A 27,895-nucleotide genomic window follows, 5' to 3' on the forward strand; every position below is an offset into this window, starting at 1 on the left:
TTAAACTACTAGACTGGGAGACGAACAGTAGTTATGGTCAAGGTTTCGTCCGCCGTAATTCATGACGCTACGTACAGATGGCGCCTCCTTACTTCGATCTAGATAAATAAATCGAAATGTTTAGTTGTTCAGTGGTTTGCGGTTGTGGTGTTTCGTTGTGTTTATCGTTACCTGTTTATCACAAATTACGTCGAATTTTTAAATATTTGGTAAATATTTGATATCATTCGCGATAAGAATACTTGTTCCGTACAGTAGACGCTTTTGCTAAACTTTGAAATCAATCTACAACATGAATTTTTCGAAAAGCTTTGCATGAAATCGTGGAAAGTTTTCGAGTACATCCACTTTAAGGCCATCTTGATTATAATAAATGTCATAGATATGTGAAATATATTAAAGTGATAATGTAATTTGAAGGAAACTAGCACACGGGATTCATTTTAATCACATTTACTATATATATTAACGTGTGTGTATATGTGGTTATGTGTGTTGATATATCTACGTGCATGTGTAAACGCGTGTGTGTATGGGTACGTATACTTTAATACATGTAATAATAATGTAGTATTTCAAGAGTCTTGTGTATTAGTTTATTTAAACTACAATTATGTACAACAATTTACAAGAATGATATGATATATATTTAAATATATTTAAATATATATTATGATATACGATATATATATTTATTTATTCGTAATATATTAATTTTTATGTTTATCGCATTATACGATTATTTCGAAAAGAAAATTAATTTTATAGCAAAATTAAAAAATAAAAAATGTGATTAATTTTTTGTCTGCTAAAAAAGTAAATATCTTTCTAAAAAAATTATTTTAGAAAATTACATTTCTGTTATTCATATAATTATTGATTAATTACGCATTTATACTCTTCTCAGTATATTCGCGAACAACACTCATAGGAACTAACACAAGTTGCAAATAATTTCACCAGACATTGTATGTGGTTTCATATAGTATAAATTACACATATATGTATATATATACAGATTATATAGTGTACTGCTTTAATCAGAGTACAGAAATACCAATTAACAGCACATTTGGAAGTGTTTATATTATATGAGAAACTAAAAAAAAAAAGATTAGTAATTGCATTGTATATATTGAATAAAATTTATTACTATTATTATTCTATAATTTTATCATTTTGCATTGAAGACAAATGTTTGTTAATGTCATAACTTCAATCAATATATATTATGTATTGATATAAAAATAATAATATAAAATTTATACTAATATATTTTTTATTTTCAGATATGATGGACCAAGGATGGAAGAACCATAGATGGGACAGTCTGTGTATAAGAGCATAAATCTGAATCATCGCTTTGGTGAGGGCCTTATATATTTCACTGAATCATCACTGATGAGTACATATTTTTTTACTTTGTGGTTCTTCCCAAGTTTTATTTACATTATTGAACAACATTAATTCAGCAAATAAATACGTTCCATATGTTTCTATTAGCTATATTCCAGACTTTATATAAAAAAAAAGAGTTTAATCTTTAGAATTTTTTTGAAATAAAATAAAAACAACTATTTTAATTGTAAATATTATTAATATTGTTGTTGAAAAATCTTTTAAATGTTAACAATGTTTTATTCCAATTTTGTTATTTAAAATTAAGTAGAATGAGCATGTATTAAATAATTATTTCTTTAATACATGCTTCAAAAATACGAATAATTTTGATTGAATAGGAACCTATATTTATTGTTAAAATAGTTTGAATAAACAAAACTGAAAATTATATATAATTGAAAAACGGATGAGAGAGGGTAAATGAAGTGAATGCATTATGAGATATACAATATAATTCTACAATTACCATAATACGTGTTCCATTTATTAAATTGGAGATATAATACACAAGCGATAGATAACACGTATGTATAATTTATACAATATTTTATACAGATTGTCTCTACCTCTTCAAATAACAATTTACCTAGGTTTACTGTACAGCAATGTGTGTTATCGGATACTCGATAGACGTTATACAAGAGACTTAGGATGCGCTTTAAGAAACGATCGCTCGATTAATCGCAGCGCGCAAAATAGCGTTCTTCACTGTTTTTTCTGTTTAAAAACACTTCTTGATCAATCTTTTGAATTCAGAGTTCTGCCCATTTGCTAAATCTTTCTGAACATGGCGATTAACGCTTATCAAATTCTATAGTTCGTATTCTCGTCGCACGTTTGGCTAAAGATGGCAGAGTAAATTATAATTTTACTTTTTAATAATAATGATATATTTCACAATATCCTTTTTTTTTTTTTAGATTAGAATTAATTTTTTTTTAAAGATTAGGACTAAGATTTTTAGAATGAAATTTTTTAATTTATATTCTTTTACAAAATTTGTTTACACGTGTATAAAAGTTTTTAAGAAGTAGAATTTTAATATTTAATCACATTATATTATTACAAACATGTCATTTTAATTATTTTAATAAAAAGATTACACTTTGAGTAGGATTTTTTTTCACTTGGATATTTGATTAAAATATCTTTGATATACTATATACGGATATACTATGAATATTCTTATAAGTTTTAAAAATAGAGTTGTTAACGCATATAATGAAGACTTCACAGTACGTATCATAAAATAAAGCTTATTGTTAGTACATTCTGTTAAAATAATATCTTTAAACTAGGTAAATAAAACTTGGGATCAGGAAACCATATTTAGCACTAATCTGCGGCAAGAATACAAAAGGTTCGTCCTTTTTAGTTGCACTTTCTGTATTTTGTGTTTTTTTTTTCTCTCTAAAGCCAGAATATACACCTATCTCATTTTAAATGCAGAAAATGTAAGAAAGTGCAGCTAGAAAAACAGAGCCAGAGTTACGAGTTTAGACGCACGCCACGTGCGATTTATTTGTGTGTGTATATGCTATATTTTTCTATATTTCTCAGCGTTTTTTTTTATATTTTAGTCTACAATAGATGATATCTACTTATTTCACTTACGCGCCTAAACCGAACGCCGTATTAAATACGTTAGATATCACATTCACGTTTATTTATCTACATAATATACAAAGTCCATTTTTTGTGGAATTTCTCGACATGCATTTATTCAGATGTATTTGAATTTTATATAATTTTTTCCCCGATTATCTCTCAAATATCTTTACTGTATATTTCTAACTTGACCAAAGTTTGTAGAGAAACAAAGCTAAAACGATAAATACTTGCCTTTATTTCTTACACAACTGGCACTTTTGATAATATAAATAAATATCCATACGTACAAAAAAATAAAATTATACAAAAATAAATGAAATAAATTTTCTAACGATTTTTAATCCTTTGAGCAAGAAAATGCCTTTAATGATTTTGCATAATTTAAAAATTCTCATGAAAAGAAAAATGAATATTTATTTCTAAAAAGTTTTTCTTTTAACAGAAACGATATCTTTATATATCGATAACAAAAAAGAGAGCGAAAATTATATCGCTAATTATTTTATAGTGATTTACAATTTACACGCACAACTTATTAAACATTATCAATTTATTAAATTAGTACTTTGCATTATTTGAATTATAATTTCTCAGTGCTGTTGAACATGCGATCAGAAAGTTGCAACAAATTAACAGAGAAAGATATTTATTTTCTTAAATAGATAATATTATATATTTCAAGCAACACATTTGAGTGAAAAATCGGATGTTAAACGGCACTGTTCTGTAAAGCGATCTGCCATATCCTTCATATTTTGTCATATTCGTGAATCCATAATACTTAAACGACATATTTTTCGATGGACCAATCATACAAGCGCAGCGCAGGAAATAATTTGTTTATAGTCCTCTGAGTCCAACATTTATACATAAAATTATTTATTTAACCGAGAGAATGGTCTTCCCGCGCCATTTTCCCAATGATAGTCGACTAGTTAGAATGGCGTACGGATTGCCAGGTCCTTGGATTTATGGTTATCCATTAAAACATCTTCTTGACGGGGGCTGACGTTACGTCGCCGTGCGTTGTTTGCTATATTTGCCGTGCGTTGTTTGTCGGATGGATAACAAAGCCCCAGCGACTAATCTGCCATCGCGTAAGTAGCTCGGCAAACCCTTCCTATCGATTCCTCCGTATGCTCTCGCAGCGACTAAATATGTACATGCGATCGAGAGATTTTGGAAATGATAACACACGTTCGCCTCTCCCGGAGGGTGTTAACAATATATACGTATTTGGACGTGCCGCTATATTTTCCTGTCAAACACGACGCGTAATTAGAGCAACGAAATTATCACACGATTCTGTGTCAAGTTGATTTCAAATCAGTAGATACAAGTCTACTGGACTCTCAGGTTTTTATCGATAATTTAATTAAAAATGACATTAATGTATAATTGTATGCTATGTCATGATAATTTCGTTCGAAAATAAAAATAAATTTGTACATAAATGTCGACATTTAAAACGCAATATATCTGTCTAATGAGCCAATTCCGATTATGTTAAAAGACTCATTTAATATACGCTAGATTCGTATTTATCTCTTGGAGCAAGGTAATCGTGAAGTATTACTGTAGTCACGAAAGCAAGCCCAGTTTATGATAATAAATTGGTGTCGTAACTGCTCGCGATTAATTAGACTTTCTCGGGTCGACAACCGCGCGCAATCGTCTTTGATTTATATTTCACTTTGACCGAGCGACACTTTAGAATTTCGGGACCAGTGATATTTGATCGTGAAACAGCGATGAATCGATAGACTTTATCATTGATACTTTAGAATCGGCATATCAATCAATTTAACATATATATATATATATATATATATATGTGTGTGTGTGTGTGTGTGTAGTTCGGATTCAAATGGTCACTAATTGTCATAAGTCATATTATCGGATGACAAAATTACGATACATTAATTTTTTTATTCGTTCTCTTCTCGTGAAATTCTTTTACTCACTTATTCGCAACTTTTCTTAATTTGAAAGAGAATGAATAAATGCGGAATATATTTTTACACATTAATTTATATAGCGCTCAATTCCAATATAAATAATTATTCTTTGGTTAACTTTTAGTCAAAACCGAATGGTTAGTTTTTTTTTTTTTTTTTTTTTTTTTTTTCTTTTTGAGTACTCGCATAAAATCTGCCATCGACAAAATCAGCGCGTATTCGCGATATTTCGAAGCCAATTGAAGCATCTGTTAAAATCGGTCAAAATTATGACGATCGCCATATAGATCTATTCGCTCCAAGAAGCCACAACTATCTTCGACTATAACGGCACGATTGCAAATAACTCAGCACTATCGCGAAACGCGAAGATTAGATATATCAGGCATCTTACAACTCGCGCCCTTTCTCTCGGCCATCTAATCATTTTGGAAAATCAATTCTTTAGGAAAGACTAGGGAATGATAATTAAACTTGTAATTAAAATGCAAGTATAAAATTCGCTCCAAGTTAACTGGAAAGTACATCCCTTTTCTATTTCTTTATAAATCTTTTAATTATCTTCCGCTTATAATTCAACAAGAATCGACTCTGCACCAGCATCAATATTCTCGTGATCTCCGCTCTCTATTAAATTTTTTAAATCGTCTCTTGTATGCTCTTTTCGCTCTTAAGAGAAGACGCGCGACTTCCCGGACATCCCGTACATCACTTGCGATGCCGCGTTAAGCGTCCGGCTAAATCACGAAGAAAGACACGCGGACACACATTCATGTACGTCTCTCCTTTCTCTCTCTCTCTCTCTCTCTCTTTCTCTTTCTCTTTCTCCGCGCCCCGTTCAGTCGTTCCGCGATCATCCGCGAGTCGACACGCGCGTTGTTTCTCCGAACAAGCCGCGAGGAATCCTCTGGTACGCGCCGCCCCCGGGCCACGCCTTATTCTTCTCCTCCTGCAACCCTCTTTTCCCTTTTTTCGCGTCCCGCGTGTCCCCGAGTCACCCCCGCCGTCCCGAGCGGCGGTTCTCAATGCCTGTACTGCTGCTCGAGCTCCCTTCGCAGCCTTTTCGCGGCGGTTTCGCCGCCGCTGCCACCACCGCCGCCGCCGCTACCACCGTCGGTTTCTGCGTCGCTGCAGCCGTCCTCACCCTCGGCGACGACGCCCTCGACCTCCTCCTGCCGCCGTTTCGCCGTCGCCATCTCCGCCGCGTGTTTCTTTCGCCACTTTGTCCGCCGATTCTGGAACCACACCTGTAAATCGGAAATCGGACACTCGTGTTAGTAGATTTTTCAATGATTTGATATTCTTTGATTGTACTCCGATATATTCGGTCGATTAAGATTGAATTCAGTATTTAACTCTCTTAGCTATACCGTAAAGTGTTAATTGAATATTCATACTTTGTATTTCTTATACAGTTTTATATTGCTTGTCAAACGATAAATGTATATATATATATATATATATATATATATAGAATAAGATGGTAGATTTTTTATAATATAAAAATAAAACGCTTCCATTGTAACAGTATGGAATAAGATAGATCAATGAATTAATTAGCTTTCTCGTAATCGAATAATAATAACAATCTTTTCTATCATAAACAGGACGTAATTCTGACGTAAAATTTCACGTCGTAATTTATTTTCGATAAAATGATAAGCACTAAATGAATGAGGATATCTGGTGAGATAGTTTTTACAAATATTTTAATCCGATTTCCGAAGAATGAATTAATGTTGGAAATAAAAATCTATCGTGAAATAGCATCCCACGCGGATCGAGTAACAAATTATTGAAACTGCCGACTCTTGACATCTTTAACATTGCCCTCTCGCGGTCTCCGTTCGACCTCTCTCCATTAATACACCGGCCTCGACTCTAGCAAGCGTCTATAACATTTGAATTAACGGGTCCCGGAGAAAATTCATCGGCGACTAGCCTCCCGCGGGGAGGCTGGGGGATGGGGGTGGGGGTGGGGGGGCTTGGAAATGGCGTTAACTTAAGGTGCCCCTCCGCACCTATAAAGCTCGAGATACACAGTAGGAGTCTGTGTCCCCACAACAATGTATTTAATTAACGTAACGGGTGTCAGGGGAGCACGGGGAGCTTCACCGTAGCGCGATTGCACCCACAAACCACCCCCGATCCATGCCAGCCCCGCTAAACTCCTCCTCCTCCTTCTCTTCCTGCTCTTCGTCCTCCCTCCTCCAGTCACCCCCGTTGCCGCGGCCACCACCGCTTTTCCGTATCCAACCCCAATCCGCAGGCTTGTTCAATGGCCGCCAAGTCGAGAGCTTAAATTAAAGATATAAGCGTCTCGGTGAGCGAGCGCGGGCGCAAAGCGGTAAACGAATTAAAAAGTAAACGGCCGGCCGTAAAAGTTAATGGCTGTTCGGATGAAAATTAAAATACTCGAGGAATTAAGATAACGGAGAGGCAGGCGAATGGACAATCTGCAGGGATTGACTGCAGGCAAGCGTCGGACGTAAAAAAGCAGTTCGGCAACGAAAGTCCAATTTGTATTTCATACTCGATCTTCATGAAGAAAGAAAGAAAGAAAGAAAGAAAGAGCGAAAGAGAATAAAAGAAAGCGAGATAAAGGGTAGAAAAGGCAGGAGAGAAATAGATTAAACGGCGCTAAATTTAGTCGCCGTTAAATTTAATCGCTTGATAAACAAAAGATTACTCGATTGTTTTGTTCAAATTAAATGGGAGTCTATAATTGTATTCTAAAGAATCGTTTCCGATTTAATGTTTTCCTACATCCATTTAAACGAGATATCTCAATTATTATCGGAGGAAGATTAATAACGCATTTATTTATAATATTTTGATAAAGTATTGTATTCTTTGAAATATATAAATATTTCGGAGAGAAGAAATAGATGTTCAGATATAGATTGGTTACACGCAATCGCGATAAACAAGCTCCTTCCGCGAAGATTCGCAATTTCTGAGATATCGTTCAATGGTTCAGAGAAACTGAGGACAATCAAAATTGATGCTAAGTTTACCGAACTCTCCCTCGGGATCGCGTGCTCGCGTGAACCGACCTAGTTTCCCTCTATTAGTATCGACCCTGGTTTACTTTGCTAGACAAACTTTAAAGACGATAAAGCATTTTTATAGTTACATCCATCCAAATACGACATCTTAGTTTTCCAGAAACGCGAATGTTGTAAATAAAGAATACTATTATGTTCTTTTTTTTCGCAATACATTAATTGCTCGATGAAATACATTTCGTCAAGATTACTCGAATATTTATAAAATAACTAAAAAATTTATAGCCAGGTTATATTTCTATCGAAATACATCTTGTAATTTATTATTTTTTTTAACTTATCAGAAACGCATATTTTAATAAAATATCTTTTACTTGCTACATAACATTGGAAATTAATATTTCTATTTTTGTATCGTTTAAAAATTTACAGTAGCCACGTTGTAGGACATAGGTTTCTGAACGATTTAGCGATGAAAAGTCGGCGATTCGCCCTTTCTCGACGAAACGATAAAAAACCGATTTGGGGATGCAACCGCAAAGTCTTTCCGATCATTATTCTTTAAATTGTCACGACTGATACAGTGCGAAAATGTAAATGCAAAGGAAGTCTTGGCCGGGATTCATCCATCTTGTTTTTGAACGCATTAGTCACGCGCACATTGCGAAATGGGGGCGGGGAGGAACCGGTGGTCGCCGTTTTCCCCTTTCTTCCCTCCCTCTTGCTCCCTCGTCGTCGACGCTGCGCGTCGTCTCACAACTGTTCGATTTATTAAATCAGGATTATCTAAGCCCATTACATTGTCCCGCGAGCTAGATACAAAACCGCATTTGTAACTCGCGTAAAGCTCTTAGGGCGGGCCCGCAGAGAGCGGCACTGATTTCCGCGGTCTTCCACCTACCCTCCACCTCATCTCTCTTTCCATCTCTCCTCTCCCCCGTCTATAACAGATAATACCGATAGCATCTGATCTCGCCGTTGATATCGCCGCCGGGACAATTTATTATGCGAAAGATTACGGCGTGTGACTCACTTCTCGCCCTCGTAGGGCGACAAAATTCGCGCGGCCAAGTTCTCATTCGACTCGAAACTCTATGATATGAGGTCATCTCGAAACTAAATAGCTTAGATAAATGTTGTAAATTAATTGTTCAAGTATAAACAAAATATTTATAATTTGATCCAATTTTGTCTAAGCAATTTTATTATTTTTATAACTTATTTTTTTATTATTTATTTTCATCGCGTAATGGGGAATAATTCAAACAGTCTATATTTTTTTTTTTTTTTTTTTTTTTTTATAATGTAGAAAAAGCGATGGAATCTCATTAGAATTATTTTATTAGACAATTTATACTTGATAAAATTTTTTTAGCAATTAAAAATGTTTTTCTTTAAGCATAATTACCATATCAATAAAAATATTCTTTAAATGTTTAGTTTCAAAAAAACATAATTTTTATAGGTCGATGAATTTTGAAAAATAGTTTTATAATGAAAATTAAAAGACAGTAGAGATAACTGATGAGTGAAAAAAGGAAAAATTAAATGTGACAGAAGAAACAGAACGTCTAAAATAGGTGCTCAAAGAAAACGAATCGGAAAGAAAGCAAAGATTGTAAGATGATGCAAAACATAGATGTATATGCGAAAATTGGGGGAAAACACAGAGAGAAAGAGGAACTCTGAAATGAGCGACAGATTGGGACATTCTGTGGAAAGGGAAACGAAAGCGGAGCGAGTTAGGAGGTTGCAAGAGGGAGATAAAAAGAGGGAGATGGAACAACGGTGTATGCATAAGAACGGATTTCGATGTAAATGCGTGGAAAGGAAAGAAAACTGCGGATCGTAGTTACAAATTGTTCCTTCTCTCTTGCTCCACATTCGTGTATATTTATTGTGAGATGTCATCAGTGCCGCTCTGATAGTCCTAATCAGTTTTTATTTCTGCTTTCAACGGGAAGAAAAGATTACATTAGATATGTGTCTTTCCTGGTTATTTACGGAATACGAATTGTATTAAGCAAATAAGATTCTAAACGATAGTAACAAGTTTACAAGTGTAACAAATTTACAAAAAAATATCAGATTATATATGAAATAAGCTTGTTAATTATTGAGAATTAAGTCTACATATAAAAAATATTTATAAATTTTTGCCAGCGTTAGAATAATTTATATAATTAGTGATACAATATAGATTTATTTATATATTATATATATATGTTAATATTAAATTATATATTAAAGTAAAGTTGTTAAAATTAGTGAATTATAATTGAGTAGATTGTTAAAGACAAAATAAAATTAATAAATGAAAATTTGATGGGACATTTTTCATGGGAAGCGCTTAAATAGGACACTTTCGTGTTCTTGAGAATTCTTGCTGATTGCCAAAAAGTCAATTAAGTGGAAGCGTTGCCAGAAATGCAGGGAAACTTTCGATCGATTGACGGTATTAAGAGAACGACGAATGGAATGAACAAAAGAAATGTATCTTAGCAGTTAAAATTGAAGAGAGCAGAAGAAAAAGGGAATTATATATTTTTTATTTCTTTTACATGTTTTGAAAATACGCGTTTATGGCTTGGCACGCTTATCTACTAGCTATTATTATTATTCGTGTACAAAGTACTAGCCCTTAATAATCCGAATAAATGCATTAATCTCTTTTAGTTTAATTCTTTCAACAATTATATTTTATCTCACATAATTGCGCTGATTAAATTTAAAATAAGTAAGCTGCAAATATTTTATATTAACTACGGTTTATGCAATTTTGGCTTTACTTTATAAACTTAAAAAAAATCTTAAACCCTTCATTTTAATACGTGATCGATTATATCATCCAGAGATATGCAAAATCAACCAATATCATTGTCGTCGTGGTGTCGAGGGAACGTTACTCCCGTATCTTTTTCTAAAATTCATACCCACGTAAAAAAGAAGCATCGGAGCTTAAAAATTTATCGATGGTTCTTTTGAATAATAAGCGAACTGACCAATGACGTGGAAAACTTTCGAGTATAGTAAATGTCACACATGACTCCGCACGCATCGTTAAGCATTACCAGCCCCAGACACGTTTAACTGAATTTTATTCTTATAACTCTTTCCCTCACATCTTTCGCGCGTGCGCGATTTTTGTGACGTTGATTCTAGATTTCATAATTGTAGTATATGAAATATGGTATTCTATTTTATCTGACAATGAGTAAATCATTATGTCATTATTTAATCATGTTATTATTTTATGAAAAATTAAATATATTTGATAAACAAGAAATAACATTTAATAAAATTAATACGCTGTAGCTTAGTATTTTTTTTTTTGTACCGACAAACTTGTTAATTAGATCACAATTGAGACTTCATTTTAGCAAGATACTATGTTACACGCAAACAAAATACATTTATTAATAATGTCTATTAAACAAACTAAATATCTCATAAGATGATAAAGAACAAAAGTTTTAGTACTCTTTTTTACAATGGCATTGTGTTCGGCGACGGAAAAACTTGAGTTTTGCCTTTTGTCATGTTGATGCACACGGTATGATAGTATAGCGAGAGACATATCCATGTGATGCAAACAAAACTATTGAGCTTCGACCGATGCCCTTTAACGCATTGACTACTCGGGCTTCTTTTAGTATAAAATTTGCATTTACGCCATATGGCGTGACGCGACAGCCTATTTGTAACCCACCGACCGGGGTGGAGTAACGAGAACTCCTAAATGCCATCAAACCGAGAGTGTTAACCGCCGCAGGCTCGATATTTGTGTCACATGTTACATTAGCTTTGTCGTAAAGCAGGTCGACGATAGTAAGCACGCATTCCTGTCGATTTATCAAAAGTGTAGAGTGACTAATTAAACGGACGATTACTACGAAATTATTTACGACAGACAGACATAAAGAACAATGCTTTTTTATTTTTACTCATAATATTTTATTTTGCAATTTCTTTTTTTATTAGTATCAAATGTAATATTAATAATTTATTATAATATTATTTTCTCTCTCTCTCTCTCTCTCTCTCTCTCTCTCTCTCTCTCTCTCTCTCTCTCTCTCTCTCTCTCTCTCTCTCTCTCTCTCTCTGTAATTTCTTCTCTTAATATCTTTATAAGTCACACTCTTTAGTATCGCTAGAAGTATGTTTGATATATCTATATATGTTCAAATATTTAAATAATAATTTTATAAATAATATTGATTGCGCACATGTGACTTTCGACCTTTCGCTCATTTCTCCAAGTACCATTTAGTATTAGAAATATATTAAGATTGCATAAATATAATATATATTCATGCATTCTAGAGGATTGGAAAAGATTCTTTCATTGCACGCACCCCTCGAGTGATTTAAACCACATGGGTGTCGCGAATCGCGAATCGCGACCGCGATTTTGCGTCGTCAATCGGTTCGGAGTAATCCACGGTTCGCAATATTACAGAGTGCTGGGAGCAGAATGTTTCTTCGAGTAATAAGTAATGCGATCTCTTCGCGGGTATGGCCGGGAAGAGAAGAGGGAGGGAAAGCGGGGATGTTCGGACGACGGAGGGTAGTTGGCTTGCCAGCGATAATGCGCTCCTCTGTATTCCGTTGCCGTAGCGCTTCCCCATATCGATATGTTTCCTCTCCCTCTCGTCCCTCTCTCTCCTTCCCTCCCCTCCCCCCCGGCCTCCCGCGACACCCCCACGACCCCCGACCACCCATTTGGCCCCGCTCGGAGATCAAATGGCTTCACCGATTCGCGTTATCCCCAATATTCTATTTTTATTTCGGAATCAAATTTCACGGCGGCCGTCGCGATCCCGACGAATTTTTACGACTCTCTTTCTCTCTCTCTTTTTCTCGACATTGGTGGAATCTTTCGCTATCAGAAAACTCTCGTCGAGGCGATCTTGATATTCGCAATGTTGTTATGGAGTACGAATACGTTGTTATGAGATCTAATAGCGCGTTGAAATGAAATAAGCAACATTGTGATATTATTAAAATCTTCTTAACAAATGTATCGGACAAACCTTTTGCAACTTAAAGAAATATATTTATATTTTAAAAATGTATTTATAATCAGTTTATAAAGTTGATTTTTGATATGAAATTTTTTTATAAATATAGTTTCTCTATGAATATTCGCGAAAGAATCTTCTCGTTAGAGCAGCTGCTCTTAATTCTTTGAGATATACTCTCCCGCTCGCCGTACGTCTTAATAGGGCAAAGAATTGTTTCTCTTCTTTATGTTATCATCCCCATCGAGATGCTCCTGCGTTTATTAAAATGCTCCCTATTTAATTTCCACGTGGCGTGTCTTCGCGTTTGAAATATCTGCTGGCTAAAAACTCTGTCGGCTCAAATGTAAAAGAGATTTGATTAGCATCTTACTGTCATTTTACTATCATTGTTTATTAATATTTAATTTGCACTTGTCATGATCAGCTATATATATCATTAACAAATTTTTTTCTGTTATAAAAGATACAAAAAAATTTGTTATTGTGTTATTTTTATTTTTAAAAATATTATTTAAATATGTTATTCCTATAAATTTTTGCACACAATGTTCTTGCCTGTCTTATATATCTCTAAAGTTTTACTATTTCACGAATTTGAAAATGATATAGTATTCATATTTCATCACCCGAAATCGTCGCTATGATTCGCTACGTTGAAAATCTTCTCTGAGCTATAAGTATTCAGCGGACGTTATCACCGATCCGCGGAGATGATGTAAATGCGATTGGAAAATTTATTATCATCGTCTGTTCGCGGTTGTAAACGCTTGTTCGATCTTAGAAAATTCTCGAAAAAAATGTTTTGCTCCCGTTACAAGAAAAAATTGCAGCAGTTCAAGAGCAACTTAATAATCTTCCCCGACCGTAAAAAAAATGTAATAGATGAATATTATATATATATATATATATATATTGTATGATGATATTTATTAAGTCTAATGGGACGAATTTCTTCGTTGATTTAGGAATAAAATTTCCATTCACCTCGAACATGGCAACATCATATTTGTGTTTCTTGATAAATTATATAAATAGAATATGTTATTTAATAAATATCGCTATCATCTACATGTTTATTAATAAAATACAAAATTGTGTCAAGAAACCAGAGCTTTTGCAATACTCTTTACTGAATTTAAATCAACTTTTTACAAATACAGAATGCGACTCTAATCTGAATTTCCGGAAATGTATATATGACACGTGACACATGTATGCGAAGGAGCGGTACATGTCGACGCATAGCGTTGCTAATTTCAACAAGAAACGCATTATGTAGAATATCTTTAGACGTTTGAACACGGGCAGTCAACTGACTCGATGATGAACACGTTAATTCGAATACAGCGAAACGATCTTATAGTGACATAGTATAGACACTTCATACGTGTTTCTTACATAATAAATTATGCATCTGCGCACAAAATTGTAAAATACATATTGCAGCTATAAATATATGTCTGTGTGATATTTTTAAATTTAAAGTCTTTATTATTGCTTGCGGTCGCGTAATTTATCTGATATTAATTAAAATATGGAGAGCTATAGATTAATGATGCAATTTTATCATATCTTTTTCAATTATTTGTTTTATTTTATTTTTTTTTTCAAATAAAAATTATAATTGGGAATTGTTCTTATTGTTAGATTTATTTATTTCTATTTTATTGTTTTTACATATCTGTTGTTTCTTATAAATTAATTTGATCAGTTTTATACTATTAAATTATTAAATAATAAAATCAAAATTTCCAGTATTTCATATTTTTTTATGATGGATGATGCATTTATTATCGCGCATTTCGAAAAGCAGCAAGCACAAAAATATCTAAGCATATTGTGCATTTCGTATAATAGCTATCATTGCATCCGTATCGGATACGAGCGATACGGCGTCATCGGAAAGCAATTACCGCGTGCATCATCACGACGCAACAGCGACGCGTGTCCGGTTTATCAAATCATTCGGATCATCGAGACGATTTCTCGCCTTCGCGAGAATCGAGCTAAACGGCAGTCGAACTTTGTTCGCGAGCGAGATATTCACTTTCCTTGCATCGGTATCGAAATATTGGACCCCCAGAAAAAGGCTCCTAATAATTTCCCGAGGTCGGCCCATACAATTACGCGGCCCATAAAACATAATGGCGTCTCGGGCGCCCGTGTATACACCCCGATATAATTCCGAGCCGGCGATCACGACGAGATCGTTCCGCTGGGCAGGGTCGAGCGGAAGGAAGAGAACGAGAACGAGAGCGAGAGGAAAGGCAGGAAGATAGATGAAGTAAGGTGAGACGCAAGATGAACAGAGAAAGAGAGATCTAAGCAACAGCAGCCAGCAGGAAGCTGGCTGGTAGGTTTGGCCGAAAAATAAAGTCGGTTTTATCGAGAAGGAGAGAGAAAGTCGAGTCAAGTCGAGTCGAGTCGAGTCGGTGGAATCGCGGGCATTATGGAGTCAAGTACATGTGGGCCAATTTCGAGGGTATGCGGTGCGGTGCGGTGCGGTGCGGTGCGGTGCTATATAGCATGGTGCGGTGCGGTGCGGTGCGGTGCGGTGCGGTGCGGTGCGGTGCGGTGCGGTGCGGCGCACTGATGGTAGTAGGAGGTGAATGAAGGGAACGCCGCCTGCTGCCGTGATTTATCACGCCACGCCGCGCACCGCTCCGCGTACATACACCGCCATGATGATACATGGCGGTGGCGGAGGAGATGCGGGGCGGGAGAGAGAGAGAGAGAGAGAGAGAGAGAGGCTTTCCACCTCGTACTAATTGACGTCATCGATATTGGTATCCGTCGACGAGCAGATTACTCCGCCGTAAACAACTCGGCCCACCGATCCACCCGCCCCGAGCTTTGTCGGTTCCCTCTGGTAGCCGCCGCGCGTTCTGTTTGGATGGGGAACCACCGCGTCACTTTGCCATCAGCCACTACCACACCGTCATGAGGCGTAAATAGGGATACGTAATGCACGGTTGTAAGGCCGTTGCATTTCTGCATGTGCTGGTGACCCTATCCAGTGCTCGTCCCTTTTTGGAGGAGGCGCAGCCCCCCTCGTCATAGCGAAGGACCCATTTGCGACATGTAGTTTGATATCGTGTTTAATGTGTCGGAGATGTTGCTGTTTTCAATTAACTCGGAATGAGGGGAGGTGTATAATGTTTTGCTTAAAAGTAGCAATGGGAGAGAGAGAAATTGATTAGATGTAGGGGCGAACGGTAAATTGATGAAATGTTGAATGTTCTCCAATAATGATAAAATTGATTGTTGCTTTTTCAATAGTTTTATAATGACGATTATATATTAAACGAATGGTCATTTTTAACAATTATGTAGTAATTACAGATAATCATTTTTACAAGTAGAAGATAATTTTTTAATCAATTTTATTTATTTTAATAATAAATCTTTAAATATTTATAAAAAATATTCACACATATATTCTCACGTATGTTATATTCACATATTTTCTCATGATTTATTTTTATCATATATTTTATTTCAATATTTTATCGTATGATTTATTTCAATACTTCTTCTAATTCATGGATTTCTATTCTGGAGATAGTACTCCATTCATTTAAATTAGTCATAAATATGCAGAATATATTTGACATAAAGTCGGACGTTATTTCAAGAGCAGACTCTTTGACGAACTTGTTAACTTTTTTTTAAATAAAATTTTCAGATTTAAATCCGCTAATTTTTAATAACGGATAGGACTCGAACAATTCAGACAATGATCACATGACGGATTAACTAGCAAAATTACAGTATCTAAACGTTCTTATTCATCGTAAATCGCCACGATAAAGAAAGAGGCTGCGTAGAACAGCCACAACAGTCACTGACTTTCTGTCACAGCAATGAATCGCGACTGCCACACCCTCGGCATCATCTGTACAAGAAAGTATCTAATCCTCTTGATTCACGGTCGATGCCATCGCTGCACACACAACCCTGTTTAACTCGCTTCGTTTTTCGTTCCCTATCTCTTTCTTTCTCTTTCAACGTTGCCGAAAAGCCTCAAGATATCGCTCGCTCTCGCGCTCTTTACCACCCTTCGAGTCTACCATTTATCTCTTATTCCTCGTCGCGATATACGCTGAGATATATAAGAGAGAGATGTAAGATAGAGCGTCTGTGCGAAACAGGGGCGCTACGGTCTTTAACTCGCAAATGTTCCTCGTTCACTTTGCTGTATTAGATTCTAATAGGGGGTGACACACACGAGCCCAGAGGGTCATTCATGTTAAGAGCTCTTCGTCTCGTCTCGTCGCGTCGCATTGCACTTGACTTGCCTTAACTGAATGTTTACGTGGTCTCTGATTAAATCGTGCGATATCATTGCCAATTTCGTCAACGACAAAGCCAGTATCACGGCAATAACTAATGATAGCTGGACTTTTTCTCTCATGTATAATTGTCATGAAATGCGCGACGAATTTAAAAGATTTGTTTGAGAAAATTTATACAAAAACAACTTATGCATTACAGCTAAATATAGGTACAAAATATACTTTGATGCAGGATTATAAAGAATTAACTTTAGCGCAATATTTGCAAGCAAATTAATATTAAAATAATACTTTAATTTTTTACGTAATAACGCGTATGATAAAATAAAAATTTTAATTTAGAAAAAAATAAATATATTCTGAGAAACTAATTTATTTTGTCAAAAATTGTTTTTGCTAATTTATTAATTTAAGTCTTTGAACAAATTACAATACAGAATAATAATAGAATTATCTGTAGATAACCGTTCTTAAATTTACTATTATGTATAAGCAAATAAAAAATGTTTTATATGCGTACATTTTATGCAACAAAGTTGCATGCAAAATACTACATTTGTATCATTTATTAGCTCAGATTATACGTATATATTGCCGGAAAATATCACGTTGCGAGAATTTATGCGAACCAATCACGCGCATTACAGAGAGTAGCTCCTACTTCCCATGAAGGATATAGGAGTCACATTCGAACAGCGACGTTCGGTTGATCGAATATATTAACGTGCGGGCAATTTGTACAGCCTGACGGATATAACCCTGTACCGAGTACCATCGACGGCAAAACGTATTCCGGAGATTACAGCTACCGAAATCCGTCGCGCTATTAGGCGAAAAAAAAGAGAGAGAGAAAGAAGCCTATGCGCGCGCGAGCGATAAGATATACGTTTCGATAATGAAAAAGTTATAAATCTAGAATTGTGAAATATATGACGGGCCGATATAAATCTTCATCGGGCAGCGCTGCCAAATCCCTTCGTACCGCGCAAATCCCTTTCCAATATTGAAAAAAGTGATAGGTCCAGTATGTAATGATCCGGTATTACCCGAAACCGCGAGGGAACGGTATCGATCTATCGTTGTTATTCCGTTCGCATCGACCGCGTCGTTCTCTACATCCTCTCGTGTATTCAATTACAAGATATCACTCGCAAATAAAACATCGGTCTGCATGCTGCATTATACATACCGTTACAATTATACAATTTCCTTGATTACAAATCAGTTACAGATTACTTGAAATATATTTTTTTTGTAAGTTTTTCTTTTTTTTTTTTTTCTACGAGAGACTTTTTTCGTAAATTCATATTTCTAGAAATTTAATTTTAGTAACTGATAACACTTTATATTTATTTCGGGAGGATATTTTTTTCGATTGCGATTTTTTTTGCATAATATCGTAAAATTACAAAGTGACAGCTATTTCAGTCGATATCGTAATTTTTTTTCTCCGTCACATAGATACGTGTGAGTTACTGCGAGTGACTTCGCGATCAGCGCGCTCACCCTCCGGGAAACTTTAAAGCAAATCGCATACCGCGAGATAACGGGGAATTCATTGGGGGTGCCGATATAAACAAACCCACCCTTCCATCGTCTTTTTTTCCCCACTCCGAATCGGCCGGTCACGCAAAAGAGTACGCGGGTATATATTGTCGTAATATTTCGAAAAACGCGCCGGCATACACCGGGATCCAGGGGCAATCTCGCCCTCGAAGATGGCATATACGTGGAGGTGAATCGCCTCTTGCCGAGGAAATCCGAGGTAATTGAATGCTAACCCTCTTCGCCCCCGCGACGCGTCTCCCCCGCCGCGCCCACGTTTCGCGCAACCCCTCCTCGTCCGCCCTCCGTATCGCGTTCCTCATCCACTTCCTCCCCTCTCTCACCCCGTGGGCTTCAGGGGGCGCCATGCTCGCACTCTCGCTTCCCCTTCGCCATCACTCACCGACACAGACTTGTAGCTTTCAATAAAAATGTAAATATGGCGGCGTAGAACGAGCCAATGACAGCGCTACATCGACGCCCGGAGTCCGTGAGGGATAGATAGATAGAAAGAGAGAAAGAGAGAGAATGGGAGAATCCTGCCCTGCGGCAGGGGTTGAAGGTTTTGGAATGGGAAGCTAGCTCTCTCTCTCTCTCTCTTTCTCTCTCTTTCGGAGGGTCGAAGATGGCGAAGGAAGAGAAGAAGGAAGAGGGGAACGAAGGACGAGAGGTAGACTTCGGCTCGAAGCCGAAGGTGGCAGGCGGAGGAGCTTGCGGGGAAGGGAGCAGAGTGACGTTCGTGGAGGGGAAAGAGGGGTGCAAAAGCTCCCACGGAAGACGAAAGAAGGAGAGAGAGAGAGAATCTCTCCATCCTTTCGTTCACCGTCACCGCGGCCTCACCCGAGTTTCATCCATGTCTCACCCAGTGTTCCTCGTTCTCCTCTCTCCTTTCGCTGTCGGTGAGAGAGAAGCGAAAAGGGGAGAGGGGAGGGAGGATGCACCGTCGGCGTCCGTGAGAGAGCGACGCCGAGGATGACGCAGGTGCCGCAAAGCTTGACACGTCTCCGGCTGTTTTGTCACCTTCTTTTATCCTTCGAACTTTTTTACCGGCTACCTCGTTAGATGCCCTCTCTTTTCCATCCCCTTTTTCTCGCTCCCGTGTGCCCTCTCCGCTTTGCGGGTGGGGCGCGTTGATGGAGTAAGCCGGGCGACGAGCGGGACGCTTTTTAAAATCGCGCATCCACGCGAGCGAGCCGTTTTTTGCGGCTGTCGTCGTAGTGGGTTCTTTCCCTCTTCTCTTCCCGGATAGGGAGGACCCGTTGACGGGCGACCGTGGCGGATTTCTTTTTTCGGGGGGGGGGGGGAGATTTTTCGGCCGCGGATTACTCGTGGCGCGCGCGGATTTGCGTTTTCGCACTGAAGCGATGCTTTGATCGATCTCTCGATGTCAGCAACGAACTCGAAGACAAATGCCTCTTCGCCTTTCTTTTTTCTCGAAGCGATATGATTGTGAATATTCCTTGAATAGTCGGAATATTCGAAACGTAAATCATGCAAAGCACCGTATTAAACTTTTCCTTACGCGTAATCCTAAACTTAAAAAGAAACATCTCAATTTTCGGAGATAAATGTTAAGAATGATCTTTTTTATTTTTAAAGGAAATAGTGTCTTTTAAATAAAAGCTGTTATTATTATTATTATTATTATTATTATTATTATTATTATGCAGATTAATTAAAATATTATTTGCATCTGATTATATCGAATGTAAAACGTAGTAGTATAATGTTACCTTGACTTGGGATTCCGACATTCCGAGGGCGTACGCTAATTTGGCGCGCTCTGGGCCGGCTAGGTACTTGGTCTGCTCGAAGGTCTTCTCCAGAGCGAAGATCTGCTGTCCACTGAACGTAGGCCTCGTGTGCTTCTTCTTGCCGCCATCGTGTTCCCCGGCACCGCCGCCCGCTCCCGTCATCGCTTGCTGACAGCCCAGCTGTTGCGACACTGCAACATTCGCGTCATCCGATGAGTGGTTCCTGAATATATATATATATCTGTTTCGCTTTACTGCGAATGGATTAATTAGCCTTAGCTGTGATGCCGTTTAACTTATCCTTCAATACAGCATACAGAACGAGAGAGTGAATTAAAGTGATGATTCAGTGTATCCGCGCTCTTTAAAGGTATAATCGTATTTTATAAATTTATTCTCTCATTTTCCTGGAAATTTTTAAATATTACGATTTTTTTTTGGAATATCAGTTTTTTTATTTATTATGCATCGCTATTATATATAAATAAATCATTAAATAAATAAATATATATATTTAATATCATTTTCTCTGAAATATCGGTTATTTAAAATGTATATATTACATTTATAGTAAATGTTAATTTTTACCACACCGATCGTGTCGACCATTAAAATGAGAATTGGTAACTTGCATTAAAATTCAGCTATCGCTTAAAAATCCGCAGCGAAATTTCGATATCACATCCACGAGCCGGCTGCGAATTTTCATTGCGTTCTCGGCAACCGCGTGCATCCGATCGCGTGTGCTATCGTATGGACATTCTATAGGATCCCCCATGATCTCTTTTCCGACTCGTAGAATGAAAAGGGGAAACTGCAAGCCCCATCTGTGACTTTCTGTCGTGACAAGTCATAGGGAAATAGTATCGTATTTTACTTTGTTACATTAATATCAATCTCTTCTCTGGATTATCTCTTTAAGTGAGGGCAAGTGTTTGAAACAAGTATATATGTCTGTATATGTATGGAGCAAGTATATCGGTATTGTATCTTCTTAATATAAATCTGATTTTATTATATTATTAGTATGCTAATTTTACAACACAATAAAATTTATTTAAGAAAATGCAACGCGCGCGCTATTGTATGCACTTGTTCCATATACACACTCACCTTCATTTATTCTACGTAGGAAAAATATGCCTGCGATATATCTTGGGGCATAATTAGCTTCCGCGTTATAACTGTAAGAAGTATTTCATTTTAACCGCAGTTCGAAATTAATTCGCCGTTCCTGGAATTAATTACGGTCCTTATAACGTTGGTAATTATTGTCGCAGCCATTTAATGTTTCTCCCTTTCATTCGACCTACGATTATAACTAATTTTTCTGTGAAATGTGTTCTTTCAATTACTTATATCTTTTTTATCTGATATATATTATTCTTGGCAAATCTATTGAGACAATATTTAATATAAGATTAAAATAATATTTAATAAGATGTATCGATATCTCTTGTTAATATTCATCTCACTGAGATGATACAACTTTATAGATTTAATTATTTTTACAATTATACTTAACTTAGAATGCAAAACGAATGCTGCTTTTTACATTAGCTTGTGTTCTTCATATTATTCTCACAATATGCAAATGAATTTTATTGTACTTTTTTTAACAGAATTAATAATTTTTTTATTTATATATCTATGATTATATCTTATGATTATATCTTAGATTACATTACTCTCTGTACTATTATATTATTACTCTCAGTTTTTCAGCTTGTTAAAAACTATATTTTTAATTTATAATTTTAAAGCATTTATAATTTTAAATCTTTAATTATTAATTTTATTAATCTAGTTATAGCAGTAAAACTCTCATAAATTAAACGAGTTTATCCTATTCGTTCCGGTTCATCATTTTTAATCTCAGTCACTCGGTTACATGGTCCAAGTCTTAATTAGATCGGAAAAAACAGGTCCGAGAAAATTTTCGAGAAAGACAATCAAAGCGGGGGCCGACTTCTGCGGAAACAAGAGGGGGTCGCATACGGTTCGATGTGGCATGTGGGCGCGTATATACAAGGGGGCAAAAGGGATTCAGAGGGGTAGGTGGATAGAAGGAAGGGTCGACGCGGCAGGGTCGTCGTGACGCGGTACAGTGTGGGTTGTGGGACTTTAATTTAATAAAGCAATTTGTAACGGAATACGGAACGAGGCAATAATGGCCGGTCGGCGGGGAGGGTTCTAATGAGCTGCTTACCGCACTCCAACCCCGGGGGTCTTCGACGGCGAGGAAGGGGAAAGGGGGGGGGGGGTATACGTTTCCCGCCGTTGGATATCCCCTATTCGTCCTACTAAGCCGTCGCGCATATTTCCACAGTCACCTTCGCAAAACCCGATAAGTCTGCGTTTTTATCAAAATTTCTATGCGTTGCATACGGTGCATTACGGAATTTCTTTTAATAATTTTAGATTTGCTTCTCGAGATGAAGCGTCATATCAGTGTCATCGTGTAATTCATCAGAGAACTTATGATAAATAATCACGCACTCATATGAAGATTAATCATTATCCTTAATCCATTATCTAGATTTTAATTCCTATAAAAGAAGAGTTATTGAGAAATCAAGAAATAATCATACGAAAGTATTACAGTCAATATTAAACAAAAGTATACAGTCATGCGATTACAACATTGACGATTATTATATTTTTCGGCGTACAAATTTTTAAAAGATATAAAGAGATGGATATGACTCTCACTATACCTTACTATACTTTTGCATATATATAAAATAATAATGGAACAATATGTAAAGGAAATATTGCAGCTCAATACACACGAAAGCTTTTTAATTAAAGTTCCTTGAATTTTTTTAAACAAACCAGATATCTGGTTATGTCCGATCATTCTGACGATTTATTGCTCGACTTTTTCCGCAAAATATTTTTTTTTCACATGGGAATTTGGACCGGTGATATAAAGTTTTAATACATTCACATCGATACCATACCAATTCCAATTGAATCCTGCCAATTCGCGCAAACTTTTTCAACAAAGAATAGATTAATAAATGAAATTAATAAAATGAAGCGTTAGTTTTCACAACCTTAAAAATCATTACTTTACAGTGAAAATATATATAAAATTCTTCTATATTATTTCATTTTTTTCAAACGCGAATAAAAATCTTCAGATCCACACGTTTATTTATTTAAGCATTAATCGATCAAAGAACTAATTATTTTCTGCACGTGGCAAAATTTGTCGGCTTATCATTTTCCACTACGTTAACGGATTCCGAATTAATCTTTATAGCGTGTCGCAGCGCAAAGTGGAGGGAGCGGAAGGGAGGACTAGGACCATAATTTAATCAGCCGATTTAGAGTGAACAAGTGACACGCGCGTGTCAAACAGTGTATGCGAGCGAAATCGCTCTGGATAATGCGTATATATCGATACCTGCACATATATACTCTCACACACACACTCGCGTCCTGGCACCACTACCGCGGATAACGCTCCGATGTCCGATTAGACGAAGTATCGGCACAGCAAATTGATGCATCCGCCCGCACCGTGTCGATGTAAATCAGCAGCAGGTGACCGTATCGGGACGTTTCAAAAAAAAGAGGAACGATCAAAAACGAGACACCGCGCGCGGCCATTCGTAATATTCGTTATCGGTGGAACGGAAGTCCGAGTGCGCGAGGCTCGACGCGCTCGATTGCTCGATTTATACGGGGTGAGCGACCCCCCGCTCGCGCGGTGTCACGGACCGTTTTATCCACCCGAGAGTTCGGAGCGAAACAAATCATTCGTGGTAAAGATGCGTCGCGATTCGGACATGGAGAGAGAATGAGAGAGGTAGTTTGAAATACAAAATCTTTTTACTATTTTTTTCAACGATATCAGAATTTTTTGCATTGTTTTAAAATAGCAAACAGCAAACAAAAATCGACCATATAATTATAATAATAATATTAAATTTAGAATTAAAAATAATATGTAATTCGTTAATTTAGCGTGACTAATTCTCACGCTAGTATAATCAATTAATCGATATTCAGAATGACGACTAAACTGATGCAAAATAAAAATTTCTTTCAGAGGGGTTTTATACACACATATATGTGTGTTAAAATTTAAGATAATATTAAAAGAAATAATTTCTTATCACAGAAAAAAACATTTCCGTCCACACATATACGTTATTTATATTCCATTAACAATGATATTTTAGTGCAATACTTTTAGTAGAGTAAGAAGTCAAGGATGACGCAGGGCGATGATTCGTCTCTTTGACGTAATTGAATCGAATATCACTCAACTTCTAAAAAGCATGATCGCTCGTGAAGGGGCTGCTCGCTCCATCGACGACGTGAGTAATAACGACGCGCATCGCGTCGACTGACGTCCGAGAGGAATGCTTTATCGAGTGTACAAAGTATGTTGTCACCAAAAAGTAAATGGATGCTTAGTTAATTCGAACTAATGACGGCATTCTGCTACACTGGTTATGCGAAATCCATTACAGAGGCATCGGCGCGTATCGAAGGGTCGCGATTATTATTGAAATTTTTATATCGCTTTTACTAAATATAACAAAAAAAAATTTCAAATATTAAAAATAATAAAATTTAAAAAATGGCATTAAATTATATTAATATTGCTTAATAAATATGTTTAATTATTTAATAAAATTTTTGTTTTATATAATATATATATATATAATATATATATATATACATATATGTATATGTATGTATGCATAAAAATGGATTTCTAATAATGTGGTATAACTTTCGTTTCATCGAAGGATTATTCTTGATTTTTGTACCAATATTATATCCCATGAAACACACTCGCGAGATATTATTGGAAGCGGTCGTCTTCTCTCCCTGCTAGGATGATTTGCTCTCCGTGTGGGTACATCGTGAGTAATAACAATATATACATTGGCCTGCCGAAACCGCCGGAATCTCGTCGCGTCAGCGACGTTTTCATTACTGAGTTCGCTTATATGACGCTTACCCGGGCAGAGTTTCATGTCCATAAAGCCCACCCGATGAGGAAATCGGGATGAGACGAGACAGTCGGTGAAGGCGGGAGAGAAAAGGAAAAACGCGGAAAAGAGTGAGCAGTGATGGCGTGGAAAAAAGCGACAAAGTGAGAAAGAAAATACAGGAAGGAGAGTGGCAGGAATAACAGTGTACGTCGTCGATGTATAAACAGAAACAAGGTGCATGCTATCCGACGCTCTCGTTATGAGAATGGGAATAAGGGGAAGAACGTGTGGATGGATAGATGCCCATCATTTTTAGAAGTTCGTGTTTTATGCATAGGATGTTATATAGAAGTAAGATGGAATGTTATACGTTTAAGGGGAGAATCTCTTATAAGGATTATGGAATAATATTAATTAAAATTATTAAATCTATGATTAGTATTTATTAATTGATATTGATATAAGCTATTAAAAGAACATAAATTATTAAATGCTATAAATGAAAAGTAATTATAACAAGAAGACTAATAGGATGAAATTACAAGAGAATCAAATTTAAGATTTTTTTTTTATATCTAAGGAATGAATATACAGTAGATCAATATTTAAACATTTTTTGGATAAAGGGCTGCTTCTATAAATATACTTTTTGCTTGATTCGGTTTTAAACTGCGATTTTTAGTCAACATTGAAATTGTTTTTAGATTATTTTAGACTTTTCTAATGTTTTAATTAGTAAAAGATGTTTTCAATTATTGCTGCAAGTATCGAATAAACATCGAAATGATTATATTATTATTAATCCTCTATGCCATTAAAGTACGAGAGGGAAATAAGGGTGACGGCAGGAGGGGGAAGGATAGAAGCAGGTCCAGGCTAGCCCAGGCTAGTTTATCTCGAGTATAGTTATACCCCGATACACATATACGGTGCGGAGGCATAAATAGACGACGGTTCCCGTGGCGGTCGTTCGGCAATGCCTCGTGAGGGCCATGAGCCGATCAACGTTTTGCCCCAGAATATAAAATATACCGGGTAGCCGGCGTAACTCTTATGTTCCGTACAGAGCGGGGTTTGCGTTGACTGGTTGGCCTCTCTCCCCACGGCAGGAGGATTTGAATCCGCATGTACCGGGCGATAGAAAAGGCAGGCTGGCAGACACGAATGCCTTCCCCTTTCCCCTCCTCTACCCCCACGCAGTTAAAATATTGCCGGAGTTATTCGCGCGAGTGTGGAAAACGTAGCCATGGAGAAGGGACGGCAGCTTCCCGGGGGTGGAGGTAGGGTTGATATTGAATATGATGATATCCCGACGCCGCAGCGCGGACTACCGCTACCACCCTCTTATTCGCCCTTCACGATACATACGACACACTCTCTTTCTCTCTCTCTCTCTCTCTCTCTCTCTCTCTCTCTCTCTCTCTCTCTTTTTCTCTCGTGGCCGCTGTGTAACAGCGAACATCCGAAACACACACGTGCGCCCCCACATGGTGTGTCCACGCCCGCGTTGTACACGCTGGCGTTTTACCGTCCTCCTTACGTCGCGGTATAGCACATGTGTCATCTCGTGCGAGGAAAGGGGGGGGGGGATTAGGGGAAATTGACGTATGCGTGTGCTGTCCTTCTCTGTCTCTTATTTTCCGACACCATTCGTCTCCGTCTGTCTCACCGCGAAGAGAAACGACACGAGACGTCACGTGTTCCTTTACTTTGTGATTTTTTTTTCTTTGCAGTACCCTTAATCATCTTCTCATAAGGGCGGAGGTGTATACACGATGAGCGATCGGCCGTACTACCATCGGGGATGTTCCGGTATGTATGTCGGAGGAGGGGAAGGATTCCGTTGGCTAATTGAGCGTGAACCGTCCAAGTGCCCGAGGGAGTGCGAAGGGTATGCGTCGGCACTTGATAACGATCGGGATCAACCTGCTACGATCGACGTTGTTGATGTCTACACGTTAATGATAATTTAAGTGCATTTAATGTCTAAATGATAATTTTTTTAATTTATATTAAAAAGTTTACGCAAAGAAGACGCTCACGAGAGAACAAAAAAATGAGAATCTTGATTATTTTGAAAATTTATTTTAATATTTTTTTGCAATGAATCACAAAGACACAAACTAAATAAATTACGATATCCTAAATAGCTATAGAATTATGTAATTAATGCATTGTGTTATTATGTTTATTTTATTTAAAATCAAGTAAAAAATATTAACTAATTTGCATGTGAAGGACAATCTATATTAATAAATTAGAAGATAATATTAGTTATCTCAATATTTCTGCAATTTAATTAAGCATGCGTATATGCAATATTTCGTTACATCTATGAAAC

General features: G+C 36.7%; 1 protein-coding gene and 1 long non-coding RNA gene across 2 annotated transcripts in view; one reads left to right on the plus strand and one right to left on the minus strand.

Annotated features, from left to right (window-relative positions):
* LOC140674504 (uncharacterized) lies at positions 1–27,792 on the plus strand. Its single transcript, XR_012048237.1, has 3 exons — positions 1–536; positions 1,290–1,366; positions 27,288–27,792. It is a non-coding gene; the product is annotated as an uncharacterized lncRNA (long non-coding RNA).
* Positions 5,982–27,895, minus strand: part of Hgtx (HGTX homeodomain transcription factor) — a 33,969-nt gene continuing 12,055 nt past the window's right edge. Inside the window, exons 3-4 of the mRNA XM_072908083.1 lie at positions 20,576–20,787; positions 5,982–6,217 (exon numbers count right to left, since the gene is read on the minus strand). Of these exons, the coding sequence (XP_072764184.1) occupies positions 5,993–6,217; positions 20,576–20,787 (437 nt within the window). The 3' untranslated portion in view covers positions 5,982–5,992. The remainder of the gene's footprint in view (positions 6,218–20,575; positions 20,788–27,895) is intronic.

The sequence above is a fragment of the Anoplolepis gracilipes genome, chromosome 16 (genome assembly GCF_047496725.1).
Source record: "Anoplolepis gracilipes chromosome 16, ASM4749672v1, whole genome shotgun sequence".
Lineage (NCBI taxonomy): Eukaryota > Metazoa > Arthropoda > Insecta > Hymenoptera > Formicidae > Anoplolepis > Anoplolepis gracilipes.